The 20,814-nt window shown below is 40.3% G+C and overlaps 1 protein-coding gene across 1 annotated transcript in view; it reads left to right on the plus strand.

The window, feature by feature from the left end:
• Positions 1-10,157: 10,157 nt before the first annotated feature.
• The window catches only part of LOC108793365 (protein-glutamine gamma-glutamyltransferase E-like), a gene marked incomplete at its 5' end in the record, with an annotated part of 38,314 nt that continues 27,657 nt past the window's right edge, over positions 10,158-20,814 (plus strand). The window contains 3 exons of the mRNA XM_018564287.1: positions 10,158-10,331; positions 16,372-16,614; positions 17,417-17,535. Coding sequence (XP_018419789.1) covers positions 10,158-10,331; positions 16,372-16,614; positions 17,417-17,535 — 536 coding nt within the window. The remainder of the gene's footprint in view (positions 10,332-16,371; positions 16,615-17,416; positions 17,536-20,814) is intronic.

The following is a 20,814-nucleotide window of genomic DNA, read 5'->3' on the forward strand; positions in this document are numbered from 1 at the left end:
TGTACTGAAAAATCCAATAAAAACTGATTGTTTAAAAAAAATATCATCCGCCAGGAAGCGAAGAACCACCTGCATTTCCAATTCATCCTTGTAAAAGAAGAGAGGATGAAGATTTAAACAAGGAGAATGAGGAAAGTTTGATAGGTCATACCCCGTGGTGCTTGTGTGGCAGGTGTAGGCCTATGCCAACACTCGAAGAGTGCAAGTGTTGCCGGAACCTTAAATAGGTATAGCCTTTTATGGAGCTGGGTATGACATGTGTTTCAGAAGCACCAGAGTTCATTGAAAGATGTTTGACTGAAAGAATTGTCGTCTATCAGATTCAAATGGACTCCGGTTGCAGTCATAAGGAATATGTACAGGATGCAAACCGGTATGTAATATTAATACGTTTTCAATTTTGTTAAACTGTATATTTTCTTTTATAGATCGATTGAACCATTTAATATTTATGTGGCACTAAGATCTTTCATGTGCATAGCATTTATATTATGTCTTCTCTTTCTATTTTGGAATAAAAATAAATATAGGAGTGTAGAAGATATAAGAAAAAAAAAACAAAAAACATGTAAATTTTTATAAATCCACACTAAGGCAACATTAATTATTTTCATGTTTTTAAGAAAATTTACTATTTTGGTGTACTGTGCAGAGAGCTAATGTTAAGTAAACAAAATGTATCTGCATGCATACCGTCCAATGCACATAACAAAAATGTTTAGAGTTCCCAAGCAGAGACATGATGTGACTGTGCCTTTAGTCACATCACATGCCCCGTACCTCTATCCTACATTCACAAAAAGGCTTGCAATTGTTTATAAAATACAAGCCCTTCTGTAATTGGAGACATAGGGGGTGATTTACTAACCTAAACACACGCACGCACCAGGTGCGTGTGCATTTTTATAAAGCAAAACGTATTTATCAACCAAACACGAGCAACGTGTCACATTTTCACGCCATTATGGCGCGTTTTTATGTATTTACGTACGTGCGAGTCATGTAGCATGCGCTATAGGCTACACGCCGCTCTAATAGCGGCATGCAAGTCTCTAAAAGCATATTTCCACTAATGCCATATATGGAAAAATCATGCACATGATGCATATATAATGCTGCTTCACAGTTTAGACAAAAATGGTTAGCTCATGCATTTACATTCCTGCATTCATCAACGCAAGCAACACAACGTAGAGCTAATTTACACAACATCACCTTGCAATTCATGCAGGGCTTTGCACAACACACCTGCTGGGTGTGTACACACTACAAAGGTGTCTAGATTCCACCAATAGATCATGCTGGGAGGGAACACACTACAGAGGTGTATACTTGTTCGTGGCGTGTTTATAAGGTTAGTAAATCAACCCCATGATGTCACATTAACAAAATCCACTATCTTCCTCAAATCACAATTGTAAAATATTACTTTAAAAAATAAGTTATTTTATAACTGAGAAATGGGACCGGTGAATCGACAAGAATTGTTATAACTGACTTCATTCGAAAAAAATGTGCATTTTATGTAGGTGACAGCTTGTCACAAGCTATACATTTATCGTGGTTGCTGCAATGCTATGCACAGAACACCAGCTTGGCAATGATAATTTTGATATAGAGTGTGGTGCATAATTTATTTTTTTTCCTTTATTGTGAAATGCACATTTTTAAAGAGTAGGGTCTTAGAAATAAGCAACAACAATTGTTGCCCTATCAGATAAATATGAAAAATAATGAATATTCTTTACAATATTTTGTGTTGGTGTGGGATGTTGCATCATTACAAAAGTATCTCTAGACTAGAAAATTGAATTACATGTTTTCATTATTATATGTTGCACATTTTTATGTTTTATTTATATTTTTTTAAAGTTTAAATCTAAAAATGAATTTAGTATAATAGAACATAAATTGAGTATTTCCTTTCTTGATAGTCTTTATAGCTTTCACTTTTTATTTTTACTAGGGATGCACCGATACCAATACTATTATTGGTATTCGTGCCGATACCGAGTATTTTGGTGAGTAACCCACCTTCCAACTTTCTGATTGGCCAGGAAGCTAGCTTTCCCATTGGCTGGGAAGCTGGCTTCTCAGGCAGTCAGCATTTAAGGTGTCCTACTGGCCAATCAAGAAGCCAGGTGACGTGTAATGACCCGCCGCATGGCTTCCTGATTGACTTTGAAGCTGGCTCCACAAGTAGCACATGTATTGGTATTTGGTAACAGCGATTAACGAAAGATAAATATATGTGCTCATACTCAAAACTGAAAAACCATTATCTGTGCATCCCTAATTTTTACTGTAGAATGCTAACGTACAGAATAAAATTATATCTACATAGTTTAAACAACTCTCACCCATAGAGATAGAATAAGTAGCAAATATAATTTGCTCAAATAAAAAATCTCTGTTAAAATCACAAAAAATTGTTCATAAAAATGTTTTCTTTATTTTCAAAAACAAAATCCAAATATAATTTTGCACATAAAACAAAACTTTCCAAGCAAACAAAGAAAATAAGTTGTAGAATAAAAATGTTGATCTATGCTTTAAAAATGTGCAAATTCTTCAAAAGTAGATAACAATATCTGAAACATTTTTGTTAACGAGTGTAAAGTGCAAATAGAGATGGAATCCAAAAATGATATATACTGTAAACAGAAGAACATAAATGATTGGTTCTGAGGAAAAAGAGAAAGGTACTTGGAGATTAGTTAATTCTTTTCAGCTCTGGGAAAGAGCAATATTCTGTCCTGTCCAGATTCCCAAGGATAATTTTTTTAATCCCGCAGCACAATCAAAAGAATTACATATGATCTTTTTCATAAAAACTTGACTGGTAGGTTCATAGATTTTACTAACAACCCAGTCTTTTTTTGCCTTGCTGAAGCTATAACGCTAGCGTAAACTGCTTTGTGAATCAGAAGTAGCCGAGGGTTTTTGAATAACTGCTTGAAGTCTGTTGTTGTTGTGGTTGTGATCCATGGCAGCTAGTTGAGTCCTTGCTACCATGGCAGCCATAAAAAAAATTATGTCGTTTAGAATGATATTTAAGCACCATACTGTGAAATACTTCAACCTCTCCGGTGTGGTAGAATCCAGGAAGGTGTTCAAGGTCCTTTAGGAGTCTTGCATCCTCAACTATGGAAGTGAGCTGATGGTGAGCTACTAAACCGAGTGCCAACCACTCATAATCTGAGATTCTTCATTACATATTGCCTGATGTGAACATCGATAGTACAAGGTGTTTGCTTGCCATTCATGCATATATGCTGAGTGATGACAAATCGAAATCCATTTTTCTTTCAATAGTATAGCAGGGGCGTGCGGTCAGGGGAGGGGAAAAAGCTGCGAACACACGAACTAGCGATGTTTAAGCCCATCACTGTAAATTAGACAATTTCATCATTATTCACGTAATCGGTATGCAAAATTATAATGATGTAATTTTCCTTCTATATTACTTATATTCAAATGACTTTTTGGCTGCTGTTATAATATCATTGTATGGATCTGTCACATAACAGGCATGTAAACATAACAAAGCGTTTGTGCTGTCACTTTTGAATCATGCACGCAATGTTCAACTTTCACCGGCAGAGTAGGGTTGAGAGTTTGTAGAGAATGGGCAGGTGGCAAGGGGAACAGTGTGAGGCTGAAGGAGGAGAAGGACAACACAGAATAAGGAGGGCTGCATGGTAATGGGATGACTGATTGTGAGGGAAATGTGGGAGAAGGACTGGGAGGGAGTAGGAGCACTGTATGGTGAGCAGGAGGACAGGGTTGGTGCAGGATGATTCAGTTTGAGGCAGAGTAATAGTAGTAAAATAATAATCCACAACATTGTAAGACAATATTTGTATCAACAATATTTTAAAACAAACGTAGGAAATATAAATAGCTGAAGCGGCCAGCCATGATAATATCACGTTTTTTTCTTGGATTTTTGTGTATGTAGTTAGTTTCAAAGAAATGTGGTTTAAAACTTGTTCAGATCTATTGGCAATATTGATGTCATTGTATTGGAGAATTGTTGTAAACCAGGAGCACTTTCATTATCACATCAATAACAATCTAGAAGCAATATTTTTCCATCATATATACAATATATATATATGTCAAATATAAAAAACAAAATTATTTAGCCGTTTAAGCATCCTAATTGCAAAGAACAATTGAATCTGATATGAATCTAAAGGGTTTTAAAAAACCCTGACTTCATAAATGTTATTAGTCTATTTTTTATTTTAATAGTCAAACTACATGCCCAAACAAATGTTCGGTGCCTACCAAGCATTTCATATCATTCCTTTATGCTATGTATTTTATGGTGGAACACCATGGGCGTTATTCACAAAGCTGCCGAAGGCAGCCGAGTGAATAACTGAGCCGAACTACGTTCAGCTATTCACCTCTGGCTTGTACGGCCGATTATAGCCGTATATCGACTGAAATCAGCTGTACATCGGCTGTACTTCGGTCAGCTGAACATGCTCTGCATGTTCAGCTGAGCCGAAGTGCAGAAGGACTTCGACTCAGCCGATCCAACATCTGGATCGGCTGAGCCGAAGCTCCGGCAGCTCACTCGCTGTCGTTCACCCCTATTCAAAAGGCTCCGGCGGCCGCAGAGAGCTGAAGGATCAGCCGAAGCTACGGCTGGATCCTTAGGATCCTTTGTGAATAGCCCTCCATAAAAAATGATTTATCACATGTGTATAAACATAAAAATATATTGCATGAACTTTGAGTGTGGCATAGATGTTACAGGTAAAGCTTCTCCCAAAAAAAAAAAAAATAATTGAAAAACAACATGACCTGCACACAGCAGCTGTTGGCAATCCAAAGTGAGTGGGAGGACCTCGCTCAGGAGCACGCACAGACTCCATGTTACAGCCAGAGAAGAGGGAGTCAGCTATAATGTTTTAATAAGGTTTAAAAGAAAGAGCATAAAAGAGAATGGACACTACCATGGATAATAGTACCGTATTTTGCGTTCCATAAGACGCACCGGACCATTGGACGCAGGGAGGTCTGGTGCGCCTTATGGTGCACTCAAAAGACCGTAGCTTCTGCCACAGCTTCTGTCACAGAAGCTGTGACAGAAGCTGCAGTTAGTGACTGCTGAGACAGGTGGCGCTGTGATTACAGCGCCACGGTCTCAGTGATCACGCAGAGCAGATGAAGAACGTCCGTTCTTCGTCTGCTCTATGGTGATCTCGATCGCCGCCGCCGCTGCTCGGTTTAATACGAGTGATCTCATTAGATCACTCGTATTAAACGAGCAGTGGCTCCTGCTGTACATTTAGCTCTGCTTTAGCAGCGCTAAATGTACAAAGCACTACTCGCCTGAAACTGCATGTCTCGGGCGTCGGATTCGCTCCATAAGACGCAGGCTCATTTTCCCCCTCCTTTTGGGGGGAAAAAAGTGCGTCTTATGGACCGAAAAAAACGGTAAGTCACACATTACAGCAGTGACGTGCGGTACCTCCCACCCTGATGTGGGTGGGGCATTCACCCACATTGGCATTCACCCACACCCAGTCACCAAGCTAGTTTGAGGGAGCGAGGAGGAAGGGAGGAGACAGGGAGGAGCCCCCCCCTTGCTCGTCACTGCTAAGGCATCGAGATTGATGGCCTCAGTGTTTTTTCTTTTTTTGATTGGACAGCTTGGACCAGTGGCGCTTTTCCATTGGTCCAAACCATCCACAGAGCTCACGCCTCTAACACAGAGTAGAGGCTGTGACAGCTCTTGCCTCACTATGTTAGGTTACACAAGCAGTGGGGAAGCCCGCTGCTGGGTAACCTAACTACCTGTCAAAAGCTGGATGCAGAGCCGCCTGTAATTAACAGGCAGCGCTCCGTCCATGACAGGTTACACAGCGGGGAGGCTTTCCCTGCTGTGTACCCTGTTACAAGCCAATCTGAATGGAGAAAAAGCTGTCAGCTTCAGGGCCCTCCTTACCATCTTGTCTTGACTTGTATTTTAACTGTAATGTCCCCCTTATATTGTAAAGCTCTGCACAAACTATTGGTGTTATAGAAATCCATAGTAATAATAATAATTACTGTAGTTGCTCCATGTGAAACTACCTCCAAACACAGGCAGACAGCTATGTGCACTATCAGCCTGTCATTGCTTTGTACAGGCTGAGCGACTGCCGCTAAGAATGCACAGAGCTCTTCAGCAGGTAACTTGGGAAAAGGGTCCATTTTCTCTTAAACATCCCATAGGCAATGGGCTTTTGTTTGCTTCAAGTGGATTTTGCATTCCCATATGAGTCTGTCGGAATGCAAACCTGCTTAAAGCAAGTCAATTGCAGGCCAATACACTGGTGTTAATATATACTGAATGATTTCAGAAGCATCTCAAACGAATGTCAATCTGATGCCGTTGACAAGCCAAAAAGTCCACCAACACAGGCCCTTGCATACAAATATCGTATTACCCTTTACAGATTATTTTACGGAAATCTGTATTGAGAAATATATAGACTACCACTGCCTGGCTCTTATATTGATTCAATACGTTTTAAGTCTCTCCCCCGGAACAAGTTTGCAGATCAGGGATTTTGATTTTCCTCTAACATTACTGGCTGAATGCTTTTCCTGGCTTAGTGGCTCTGAAAGTGTTTGGAGCATAGTCAGCCAGATATTTCAGAAGGAAGTCAGCAATTGCTGTGTAATTGCTTCTCTTAGCACAAGTTTCCCACAACAAATGGTAGAAAATTATTATTATTATTATTATTATTATTATTATTATATCCAGCTATGTTATGCAATAACAAAATGTAAAACTTATTAATTAAACTGTGTGTTTTACTTCCCTACAGAAGCTATAGGTACTGTATATTTGCATATGTATAGAATGAGTAGCTCTGACTGGCATGTCCCCAGACAGGCTATGCTTTTGGTGATTGGAAGGCTTCAGCAATCACACACCCAGCATTGAGCAACCCCAAAATGTTTGTACAGCAGTAAAAAAAAAAAAAAAGAGGAAAAAACCTCACCCAGGTGTTTTGCATACTACAGGCAATATAAGACCGCACAACAATTTGGCATATAAGTACTTCTAAGGCCGAGTAACACAGGAAGATAAAAACACCAAGATGTCAAGTAAGTGTGTGTATATGAGTGCTGGTGTGTGTCTGGTAGCCTACTGTATGATGCATGAATGAAGAAGCGATTGAATGAGCGATGTACAGTATGTGTTAAACAATTGAAGCATTTTAAATGTTCTAGCAATAGAAATGTAAAATGGCCAAAAATATAATTTGTAACAAATGATCTAGTTCAATATTATAAAGCCATAATAATTAAAAATACTAGCAATATTACAATCCTCTGCTAAATTTTGTAAAACCATTACCAGTTAGAGGAACTTTACCCATATCTACAAAATAACAAGAAATACACCTTTAGAAATATTTAGTAATGACAATCTACAAACAGATACTTCTAGATAAGTGCCGGCTTTGTATTCCTTGCATACCTTGTTTTTCTTTCTTATTCACTCCATTCTCCTCACAGTGGTAATTTTTACTAAGGGCAGAGCAATCCATCTCCCTTAACTTTCTAGAACTCTGGCACATGTGACCATGCACATCATCTCAATGGAGGAGAATGCCTTTCCCTGAGATTTAATTAGATTTCCCAGCAATGCTCTGCTGATGTAATCTTCTCAGGATGCGCCACTTGGGTACATTACATCACATTTGCCAAAGAGAACCAGAAAGTAGAAAACAAGAAATTGTAAGTAAAATGAAAATGTCTGTTTAAATAATGAATGTAAGATGGTTTGATATCAGAATGCAGAGCTGCATGCTGATGTGATTTTTAGCCAAAGGGGGTGAAGTTCTACTTTAAAGGACTTAAGATGGCCATACACTAGTATATTTTGAACAAAAGATCTTTCATTAAAAACTAATGATTTTTCTTTACCACCCAATAATGCCATCAGAGTCTTGACGAACGTTGAACTAAATTTTGTTCTACTCTAACATTTGATTTTGGAATGAATGAAGTTTCCTGAATGAAGACCACATTCACTGTTAGAATTTTGTTCATTCTAGAACAATTTTACATCTTGCTCCTTCAACCTTTTTCGTCACTATGGTCAAAATCGATGATCGCTTTAACCCCATTAGCTAATAGAAAGTCGAACGAAAGATCTTTCATATGAAAATCGTCTAGTGTATGGTCACCTTAAGACAAATAGTTATGTTGAGGTTTAGCCCTGAGGTTTGTTGTGATGGCAAGATGTAATTGTCACATAAAGGTTTGAGGAGATGAGGAAGATCAGTTAATGGCATCCTGTCTATGGGATACAAAAGAGCAGCAACAAGGTAATTGACAGGATCCTGTACTCATTCCAGACCATGACTCTAGAGTGCTTTATTATAATATATATGTATAATACTGCATCTATGAATGCCTCATCACTAAATGAGCCATTCATGCTTTCCACTTTGTTTTATGGTCTGGTGCATGGTATGGTAGTATATGTTGTGCATCCTTGGGCACTACGAACCTTGGCAGATACTCCTGGCAGACCTCTATTGTAAGTAAAAAAGCTATTGGATGGTTTGGATTTTTCAGCCAATAGCGTGTTGTGGTATATAAAATAAAATTGAAGGTGTGTACTGTAAGCCTAGAAATGCACTGTGTTAAAGTGGACCTTCACCCCCTTTTACTAAAAATTTACTAAAAATTGCAGCAGCATGCAACTCTTCATGCTGATTTAAAATCATCTTACATTCATCAGTTAAACAAACTTGTTTTATATTTACTTACAAATGGTTTATTCACTTCCTGGTCTAGTTATGGCACAAATGATGTAAGTGCCAAACCGTTGCATCTTGGAAAGGTTACATCAGCAGAGCATTGCTGGGAAATCTCATGAGATCTCAGGGAAATGCATTTTACCTTCACCAAGTGGTGAAGAGAAAGAGGGCATCTCCCTGAAATGAGAAGGGCACCTCCCTGAAATCACTTTTTTCAGTTTTAGATCCCTGAAATAGTGTTTATTTATGTACTGTCATTTCACTATTTCAGGGATCTCAACCTGAAAAAAAAGTGATTTCAGGGAGGTGCCCTTCTCATTTCACGGAGATGCCCTCTTCTCCTGAAAGGAGAAGCCTCCTGAAATGATTGCACATAGTAAAGAAGCTACTGCTTCCCTTGCTATCTACAGTTTTTTTTTTTAGAATTCTAACAGCTGCTGCCATCTGAATGGAAAAAAAAAAAGCATAGAAATGAATAGCTAGATTGCTATTGGCTATTTCAATTTGCAATAGCCAATAGCAACTTGGCTATTGCACCCGCCCTCTGCTGCTGTCAATTAGCAGAAGAGGACCTGATGGAGAACTTCAGGCCCACCTCTGTTGATTGACAGCAGCAGTGGGCAGGTGCAATAGCTAGTCTGCTTTTGGCTATTGCAAACTGAAATAGCCAATAGCAATCCAGGTATTAGTTCCTATGCTGTGTTGTTTTTGGTTTTTTTCTCTGACTGATGGCGGCAGGCAGCCTCGATGTCAGAAAAAAAAACAGCACGGAAAGGTTTACTAGATAAAGCAGAGTAAACCTTTCCGGGAGAAAATGTTTCTCTCCCGGGTGGCCGGGAGCCGCTATCTAATAGCAGGAGACTCCCGGAGCGTCCTGGAGAGTTGGGATGTCTATTAGAGTGGGGAAGACTTGGAGCATCTGTCATTTGCTGTTGTGCTGTAAGTCTCCCATTTGGGGAGGTCCCCTCACTCCCTTTGTAGTCACAGACGTAAAGACAGCACTAAAACGTTTTTCCAATTCTATATAAGAGGAAATTCTGTTCTTTTGAGTTGGGCTTTTATATGAAATTAATTTATACATAAAAAAAACTAATGATCCTGCTGTAATTAGAAAGTACTGCTCCCCTTACATTGTGGAAACTAGGCCAAAGAGTTCATAAAGGCCACACCTTGCTTTATTGAAGGTGCCAGATACAGTAAAATATTTCCCAACCTATCCAAAAATTTTAATTAAAAATATGCAAATTTCTATAATTTCGTATAATGCTCTGTCAGCAAACACCATGCAATTCTTAATACAGACCAGCAGCAACATTGTAAAAATGATTTTTTTTTCTCTATTCAGGTTGTAACTTAAATTACTCTTTGTTTCAGGTCTACAGCTGACCAAAACTGACCTTCAGAGAAGCAAAAATGTCAAAGCTCACAGGACTGTAAACTACATCACCACTGAGTTGGTGCTCAGAAGGGGCCAGCAATGTGACATAGCTCTTACTTTCAGCAGACCAGTACAGTCTGCAGATGTCCTAAAAATTATTGTTGAAACAGGTAATGTGATTTTCTTTATTGATTGATCCTTCTAGTAGCATCTAGGATGCAGTTACAGCATGTGTACGCAATGATCTGATTCTGGAGAAGAGAAATATGGGGACATATTATCCCCGTGACAAAGATTGTGTATGTAGGTGAGGAGCGCTGTGCATGAAAAGAACGTGTTGGAAATGCCAGTCGTTTGAAGAATAATGATCACTTTATTGATATGACATAAAACATAGGAAAATGTTTTTGGGGAAATTGGGGCTCCCCCTTCTTCAGGACTTTGGTAGTGTCTGTTGCACCTGCAGACGCTAATGGCGGTATAGTAGACACTTTGGAACACTGTAAGGGCACAGACTGCAGTGCTGAGGATTACCAAAGCCCTGAAATAGAGGGAGTCCCAATCCCCCAAAACAGGTTGGCTATGTTTTATGTCGTGCACCTATAACATAATCATTGTTTTCTAACTGGCTGGAATTTCCAAGACTTTTTGTTCACTCACGGGACTCCTCTGAGCTGCCTTGTTGTTAGACCTTCCAGCATCTCTCCCCTCCACTGCAGTGATCTAAGGTCCCTGAGTCATCATATTCTATACACTGTATATAGGACATGAGGACTCCATGGGACATACCATCACTGCAGTGTAGGAAGAGAGGCTGGTGGGAGGACTGTGACAGCCGTCCAGCTTGGAGGATCGGGTGAGTATAACGTTTTTCATTTAGTCCCTAGACTAAAAGGAGCAGGTAACCCTTGCAGTGCGGGAGTAGCCCCACTGCAAGGGTTAATAACATTTTTCCTGGAGTTCTTGAAATTGGAAGGTGATACTGGTACTCTTGCTATCTCATCTATCAATGCCTGTGCATAGAGGGTATTGCAAGATCTTTATTATTCCTGCTCTTGTTATAATTCTCTAGCAATCCCTAGATACCAGCTCTGAAAACTCTGTGTAAAAAAAAAAAATAGCCTTACCATTACTGCAATATCTGTGTACAGAAAGTCTGCCCAACTAAAATGACATCAACTGGTGATTTTACACATAGGATATACACCCTAAAAAACTTTAGCAGGTTTTAGCAGGTTTTTATCCCTGTTGCCACTCCCACAGCTGCTATCACCGGCAATTGCCAGCTGCCAAAATGACAGCCAGCAACTGCTATGTATTACATTACTAGAACAGCTGGCCTAAATGCAGCCATTTCTGTGGAAAATGACACTTGTAGATAGTCTGCAAGTGTCATTAAGTAAGACAGTGTAACAATGGATTGTTACATTGTATTTACTATTTTGTAGATATGGTCATTATTTATTCACAGTGAGATATCACTTCTCTTTCATTAAGAAGAAACGGTCCTCCTAACCGGCTGCTGCATTTGAAGGGTTCTGTAGTAATTGAGGCTGAAGGCGTTTCAGTGTTTGGCTTCCCGCTTACACTCCCTAGAAGTGTAGAAATACAGCCTAGAAGTATGCACCTTTTACCCTCGGAAATGCACACAATATGCTCAAGGCTGGAGGACTGACTGGCCTTTACGGGCAGCACTAGGGAAGAGTTGATGTCATCAATATATTGGTAATGCAATATATTGAAAAGCACACATATAATTGTCTTACAATTGATGTTAACTTAAAGTATATGGAAACTATCAAACACCATTTTCTAAAGGTTTCCTGAACACACCACCCCCCCCCCCCCCCGTGCTGATCTAATTCAACATATATATGTGTACCTCTCCACCACTGTATACTCACAGTACTGGCACCAAGTCACGCCGTTGTGCCACAATGTTTATCTGTTGTCAGTGTGTCTTCTACCTACCGCTGCTCATACATGTGCAGTAGGACCCCATAGACTTTTTTCGGGCCAGGAAACTGATCTGACTCACTACCCATATAAATCTATGAAGTTCTACTTCACATGTGCTGGGAGCAGGACCCAGACCTGGCATTTATTGAAAGTGCTGCTGATCTCCTCTAACATCAAGATACCAGAGCACCCCAGCAAAGGCTTTCAGCACAGGACGTCTCTCATCACAGATAACGTATTGAAGCTTTTTTCAGTAGATCATGTGGTATCTAGGAGCCACAAATAAGTTATCAGTGATGAAAGATTTCCTTGCCAGTATGTTCAAAAATCGTAGGATATGGGAAATCAGCATCACGTTCACTAAAGCCATGTCCACTCTGGTGTAGTCTTTGGTATAAGCCAAAATGGCACCAATACCTGGCACATGCACAGTAGTGTTAGGTAGGTAATAAACTTGTGCTGCTACAATGCATACACAGTAGCAACAACAGTACAATGTAGACCAACTCTAGCCACACCATACCCAATGGGAGCACATCCACAGTGATTAGTGAGCAGGTGAGTCTGTGTTGCAATGGTACAACACCTTCTAATTTCTGGCCCCGTCAGCTCATACCACCTTCCTATCCCTGGCTTCTGCTGGAGCTTACACTGTAATCTCCAGTGCCTGTGTAAGCTCCTGACCTTTGCTGCTGGCCTCTGCTGCTGGCCAGCAATACTGCCTCTGGAGTTTCAGCTAATAGCTTCTCATGGAGGCAACACTCATCTAAAATCACCCTCTCATCACCACTGCGCCAGCATCCCCCATTTTCCATTACCACTGTGCCTGCAGTCCCCTGCTTACCACCATGCCTAAAACCTCCCAACCACTGCTCCTTCAGAATAACCCCTCCTCACACTCCCTCCACCGCAGCTGAACCCCCATCCTCCTCCTCCCATACCACACCTTCACACCAACCCCTACTTTACACATAACCTAACTTCACTCGTCACTGCACCAGTGCATGCTTCAGCACTTTCTTCCACTGTGCCAATGTGCACTTCAGTGATCTTCACCACGGCAATGATGCACTCTTTCATATTTAGCCCATTCAATGAAAAGACACACATTTGTTAGTCAATATCACAACATAAAGACCAAATGACAATACAATTATGATCCCACAAACCTTCATGGCATATGTTATTTTCATTAATCCTAGTTTAGGAAAACTGTGGCCGTCTATTACATTATTTGGCATATGTTCAGATTCTCAACCAATTGGGAGTCTGTGATGCACAATACGATTGTTTTTCCATCAACCAGATTATTGGATGTGGTGTAGAAACAGGGTTGCAGAATTGACAACCATGGCTGGCGGCTGGGGCCCTGTTTTAAGGTGCAATGATTTATTTGCAGTGTATACGAAACAGATTGATGCTGATCAAAATATATAGGCTATCAATAGCTGGTGCAGTAATTCTACCCTATTTGTTTCATCTGTTTGAGAAAGAGATTAGTGATGTCATATGACCAAATGTAGTGGATGCATTTGAGTGTCAACCCGATAGGGGTCACCAGCTCTCCCTTTTGTAGTGGATGTGAGCAGCAGGTAGCGACTAGGGAGGTTCTCACTCTTTTCTGCCGTATGCAAAAACACAAGACTCTCAAGCTTGAAGCAGAACAGGAATGTTTTTTTTTTCCTATTAACCCTTGCAGTGGGGTTACCCCTGTACTGCAAGGGTTAACTTGTTTAGGTTAGGAAAAACCCAAATATATATACCCAAATATATATTCACTCAAAGCTCTGAGCCGGCCAACTGTTATGGCACTCCCTCCTGCCTGTCCCCTCCTCTGCAGCACATTGTAATGTTTCTCAGCATCCTCACTTATATGCACAGTGTCAGTGCATACAGGTTAATGAATTACTGGACCTTAGACTGCTGCAGAGGAGGGGGAGACATTTTCTGTGTTTTTCTTTACCTTGACATAAATGGGCGGTTAACCCTTGCGATGCGAGGGTGACCCCACTGCAAAGGTTAATTTTAAAAAATTAAAAAATCCTGGAGTTCTTCTTTTCAAAGTCAGGCTAAGTCAGTAACGCCAAACAAAGGAAAAATAAATCCTTCAAAAGTAAGACTATTGAGTTATATTTAAAGCATGAATATTTAGATGTCTGAAAATGACATGCTATCGCAGATTCGACACCGGTCTTTCGAGAATCATCTCACCTAGTCTAAGATTTGTCAAATTTCATAATCCATTGACATTAAAGAAGATGATTGGGCCAAATATGTCTTAATGGAGCTATTTCCCCACCACTATCAATCATACTAAACTTTCAGGGCGAGTTTAAATCTGACTTTAGGGGGAGTAATTCCAGTTGTTTGGAAGAACATATGGACACATTAGATGTACCTGATGCACTTGTGTTTGAGGAGTGAGCACCCAATAATGGTTGTGTAGTCAGATGCATATCACTAGTTGGGGTCCTACAGCATTTGGGGACATATTTGGACACTTTAGAGTGTAGTCACAAAAATAGCTAATTTCCCTCAATAGACTGGAATACAATTTGCACAAAAGAAAATGATTTAAGAGAAAACATTTGATAGCAGTTTGATGGGACGGAGTACACTACTTAGCTAAATATGCAAAAGAGGTAGTAGCATTCTGTAAAATTACATGTTGAAATTTTCAGTAGAAGCAAAAATGTGACCAGTCACTGAATGGAATGAACATGGAAGTGCATGCTTGTGTAGGGGCAGTGCACATCAGTGTAGTGGCAGAGAATGGGGTTGTGTGCATCGGTGCAGTAATGCCAAGTGCAGAATTGCTCAGTGTTAATGGTGGACGGCGGAGTACTAAATGCTGGTGCAGTGATGGCAAGTGTAAAAGTGCATGTTAGTGTAGTAGTGTAGTGATAGTGGCGTAACGATCGTTGGTATAGTGGGCATGTGGGAGCAACAATAGAGTAGGGTAGTGCATATTTGTGCACTGGTGGCAAATGGAGCAGCAGAAATGGGTGCAGCGGCAGCAAGTGGAGTAGCGCATGTGGAGGCAATTGGAGAAGAGCATGTCAGAAGAGTGGCTGAGAATGAACTGTGGATCACTGCAGTTGCAGTAAGTAGGGTACTACATGCTGGTGCAGTAGTAGTGAATCTAAAAAGTGTGCATCAGGGCACTAGTGCTGCATGGGATCAAAGTACCAGCCCCCGGGCCATTTGCGGCCTGCAAACCAGTTACTTTTGGCCCGCAGGCAGGGCCGCTGATTAGAGCCCTCTTTACCGCAGGGCAAAAGGAACAACTACTCTGGGTCCCATAATTTACAGGGGCCCACAGCAGCTGTCCCTGGAGCGTGGGCAGAAAATTAGCAGCATGGCCAGTGGGGAGATCATCTCCAAGGACGGACTGACCATTCAGGCACTCGAGCACTGCTTCCCTAGGGTTGTCAGCTGTCTGGGATTCACCCAGACAGTGTGGGTTTTCAGTCCTGTATGTGCTTTGTCTGTGTTTCAGGCCATCTGAAACACTGACACAAGATGTCAGTTGGACAGGGACAACCACGGGGTCCTGATGTTCCAACTTAAGTGCATGGAGGAGGCACAGGACGCAGAGGGATGTTGGAACTGAGGGAGCAAGGAGGTGTCTGAAACACAGGGTGCAGATAAGTCTTGAAGGGCACATTCTCCTGGCTGTCTCTCCTCTCTCCCCTGGCCATCTCTCCTCACTCATCATTGTTTGTCCCTCCCCCTCTCTCTCTCCCCATCCTGGTTGTCTCAGTCTTGGAATTTTGCAAGCAGCCCCCATGGAAGAAGAAAACGTGCCCAGTGGCCCCCAGGTCATTTGAGTTTGAGACACCTGTTTTAGACAGATACGGTTTTCTGCTAGTTATCTACTATTACATTACCCATGCTATGCCAGTATTTACCTTTATGCGCATAACATTGCATACATCACTTACAGTAGACGCGTAGAGTCATTTTTAATAAACCTAAAGAAAGGAAAGCAAGGCAATCCCTATATTAACTAGCCAGATGTTTACATCAACTAGATGTGTGTTGGCTGCCATAAACATTACTGATATTTTCTTTCCCTTCAATTTTTATAAAAATATAAATTACACAACCACCCGAATCAAACCAAAACAACTTGACTTATTAGATTGTTAGATTGCATAACAGGTAACTGATTTCAGTGGATGTGTGTGTTAGATGATAGTACTGAAAGTATGGTTTCCTTACAAATTAATTATAACTTATATTTGTCAGGTCCCTCTCCATCAGTGCAGAAAAACACAAGGGCAGAAATGGCAGTGTCCAGCTCTGCGAGTGGGAGATCCTGGAGTGCGGTACGTGGACCAAGCAGTACCAACACCTTGAGCATTGTCATCAATATTCCAGTCACTGCAGTTATTGGCAGATATAAAATGAGTCTACAGATTACGAGTGGAGGAAGACCAAATGTCACCAGCCTGGGAGGCTTTATTTTGCTGTTTAACCCATGGGCATCAGGTATGTTATCTTTATTGCTGTAAATGCGTGTTTTACTTGTTGCAAAGTATAATCATCAGCAATTGAATAAACACTCCCTAGGCATCGCTACACACACACACAGTCACACATACACACACACACACAGAAATCCTAATTACTTTTTGGTGGCATCTCTTGCACTTCTGCCTCAGTGACAATGGTCACCAAGACAAGTAAAGAGGGTGACTCTCTGCAGCAAGTCTTGGTTTTTCATTATACTTTAAATGTGAACTCTGACCATGGAAAGAAACCTCCTATTAGTTTCCACTCTATTCCCTCACTGGAATTTTAGAATTTAAATAGTTTTTCAAAATCTCTAAAACCTACAAGTAATTACCTTAGTCTGTGGTCCATGACAGCCAGTGTGCTCTAAACGGCAGCACTTCAATGAGTACTATTGGCAGTGCCAGTGTTCCATGCTGAGTCCTATTTGATTGGCAAGCAATCACTCAGTGAGACTTACACCAAGAGGATGACATTTTGCTTGACAAGTCACCATAACCAGTCGCCATGAAGCTATACTCTTCACCCTAGGAGTGGGTAGATGGGTAACCATTGAAGTTTTTTTTTTCTGGCCAGAACTCGCCTTTTAGGAACAACCTAGCATTTTCAGAATTAAAGGTTAGCGACAGCAGCCCCGACGTTTTTCTTATAACAGGTTGCCTTTAAATGGATAAATGGCACTATTGTAAAAAACTTTTTTTTTTTTACATGCACCACACCCTGCTTCACCTATTCTAGCTTAATGGATAGATACTTGAAGGCTACTCTCTCTCCTCAGGTGATGAAGTGTATATGAGAACCGAAGAAGAGAGAACAGAGTACGTTCTAAATCAAACTGGACTCTACTGGTTTGGAAATGTGGGCAGTTATGGATCTAGAAGATGGGATTACGGACAGGTAAATTTAATTCCTAAATATTGAGCAGTTTTCATAGGATGTGGCTCGGCATTAGTGTGAATAGGTTGTTTTCATATACTGCATTGACAAGCCAACAAGCATAAAATGGCTGTATGCAGTCTGGAATAAATAGCACGCATCATAACGATGGGGGATTGGGGAGAATCCTCCCACTGGGGTCACTGAATATTTACTCTATCCAAACAAAAAATAGGCTAGACTTAAGTTTTTGAAGTTTGTGTCGAGCCAAAACGATTTTCTTAATTTTGGATGGAACCATTGATGGGGAAACAAGGGAAAATCTGCACCAGGGACACAAAAATCTAACAGAAGCACTAGTCTTCCCCTACTCTAATTGATGTTTAAGTTGCTATTGGAGAGTTCCCCTTACTTCCTGTTCAGTATAAAAAGTCAGCAGGACAGAAAGCAAATGTAAATCTCTAACATAGGCCTAGACAGGAATAAAATCCCAACAGAGGTTATAACCCTTCCCCACTAACTAATTATAAAAAAATAATTTTTTTGGCTCCAGAGACTTTAATGTTAAAATAAGTATGTCAAGTACTTGACAGGTCATGTCATGTGACCAGAATCTTATCCTATCCCACAGAAATCTTTGCAGTGTTATGCAAAGAAGAATCCAAAAGGACACTGCAGGCACCACAACACACTCTCTGTAGAGCTCTAAATCATATTTTAAAGACATCATTCCATGGGGCTCAGAAGGGATGGCCATTATGTATTTACTTTATAAGACCGTAAAATTGTATGACCTTTAGTATGTCCATCCTTTCTGGCTCACTCATTTCTATATGTCCATGGCTAGGTGCTTTAAAACAGCTGGTCGTAGTAGTAGTAGTAATACTGTTTCTTTACTTCAAATATTTAAAATTGAAAGTAGATCTAAACCAAATCACTGAAATATCATAGAAGCTTGTAACTCCATGGTTGCCTGGCATCGTGACATCTTGTGTCCGGATTTCAGCTGGCCTGAAACCCAGACACAGCACATACAGGAATAAAGAGGTATGTGTTCCTACCTGGAGATCCGACTTTTTACTACATCACCCTTGATTAAATCAAAGATAGATTTGCTTGTTTAAACCGATCCGTAACCGGGGCAAAGCATATGCAAAAAGATTAACCCGCTAAAAGGTAGCTGGTTGAAAGGTGGTTAACTGAGGATTCGGTCAAGCAAGTGATTGCAAAAATAGAATATAACTTTATTACGACAAATTAAATGGGACAAAACCAATTGACCACAATTATTATTAAAACCATAGAAGCATGACAATCAATAGTTAATATAGACAGTGGTACCATGGATAAATACTCTCTTGTATATTACACTTCATATCCCGACCATGGGGAGGGAGACAGGTGTATCGAATTTCTTAACACCCGTCTAACCCTCACCAAAGGGCTCTCTAAATTGAACCTGTGTGCGATTATAAGGTAGACATAGGAATAGATCCGAATAAGCGATCGATGGGAAATTCCCTCTGATATAACTGAGGATGGAATTTAAAAGATTCTGATGAAAGTCTCCTTTACTTTTAGCTGTAGATTAGATAATTATTCAAATGATTGCAATCATTATATGGATTTCATCTCCCTTTTCAGATACACTTCAAATGTTGATTTCGGTCGTCTGTACTGTTAACTCTCATTCAGCTGACCCTATCAGGGTCTAATTTACATCCAGGATGATTTGCAGCTGTAGGCTTTATTGAACATAGAAAAAATGAGAAATAAAACAACGAAACAGAATGATATTGTTTCTGATTGAGTGATTTAGTTGTTAACTTATGATTTTAGTATATTCCTCCTTTTTCTCCCTTCAGTTTTAGTTGATTTGCTGTTCTTAAAGTAGCTTTTATTACTTAAATTCCCTTGTTTTCCTGTTCATCGTTAAAGCATGGGTTTAGCCGTGTGAGCAATTAACTCCTTCCAGGTTGGCTACAATGTGCCGTAATTGTTGAGTCTGGAGTATACTAATGCATAGTTCATTTCATTTGCTACGGTTTTAGTTCGTATAAATTGCTCCTTTTTGGTCGGCTACAATGTGCCGTAGTGATTGTGACTGGAGTGTAATGGTACAGAGTTCATCTCATTTGTCACTTAGTTTTGAATAAACTGCCACACAGGTCCCTTTGGATTATCTGACGGTCTGACCTTTTTCCCGTTATATTTCTCAGACGGGGGTGTAAGGAGTGATATTTTAATAGTAATCTTGACGATATGTATAATCACTCACGTTACTGAAGGTCCGTGTGGTCAGGGTGTTTCAGAAACTTTGTCGATGTAGTCCAGTAATTCAAAGGAAGAAAAAACCCAAGTCCTGTTGCTTTCCTCAATGGAAAGGGATTGCAGCTTCATCAAAAATGACGAATTGGGGTAATGGACTTTTCAAAGCTTCTAAAGTATCCGATGTAGGACCTGTACGTCAGTAAAAAGAGAGGCTTTTTTCGGGATTTTCATAGATCATGAGTAATCCAGGTTAACTGCCTGCTCGTTGCATTCTGTCTGTCTGTCTGTTTTTTCTTCCTTTGAATTACTGGACTACATCGACAAAGTTTCTGAAACACCCTGACCACACGGACCTTCACTAACGTGAGTGATTATAAATTTTATACATATCGTCAAGATTACTATTAAAATATCACTCCTTACACCCCCGTCTAAGAAATATAACGGGAAAAAGTTCAGACCGTCAGAAAATCCAAAGGGACCTGTGTGGCAGTTTATTCAAAACTAAGGTGTACGTTTAATAAACTGTGATAAAACTAGCTTTATCACGAGTTAACTTTACTCAGCAGATCTCTTTGTTTTTCTCGGCTGCACAGAGGCTGTTTAATAACCTGCGAAAAGAAAACTTATCTCACGTAACAGCTGTGAAAGGCTGAAATAAGTTATCTCAGTGATCAGTTGAGAAAGCAATGTGGGGAATGTATTCTGAGCTGCACAATGACATCCTTTGTGATAATCTGCAATCCTCCTGACAGGATCGTAGTTTAATCTGCCAAACCACCCATTAACAATATTACAAAGCACCGCTATAGCAAAGTGCAACAGTTATTTCACCGTTAAAATTAAGAAAATTGCTAAAAAACAGGATTTACATGTTCTGATTTGTTCAGCATGTACCAGTACAAAACCATGAATTAAACTACCAGAGGCAGCCACAATGCGAGGCAGTGATGGGGTTAAACATTCTAAAGGGGCACTCTGATGGAGCCTAGCAATGTAAGTGGGCACTCTGACACATGCTGGAAATTA

Source organism: Nanorana parkeri, unplaced genomic scaffold (assembly GCF_000935625.1).
Source record: "Nanorana parkeri isolate BGI_ZX_2015 unplaced genomic scaffold, ASM93562v1 scaffold743, whole genome shotgun sequence".
NCBI lineage: Eukaryota > Metazoa > Chordata > Amphibia > Anura > Dicroglossidae > Nanorana > Nanorana parkeri.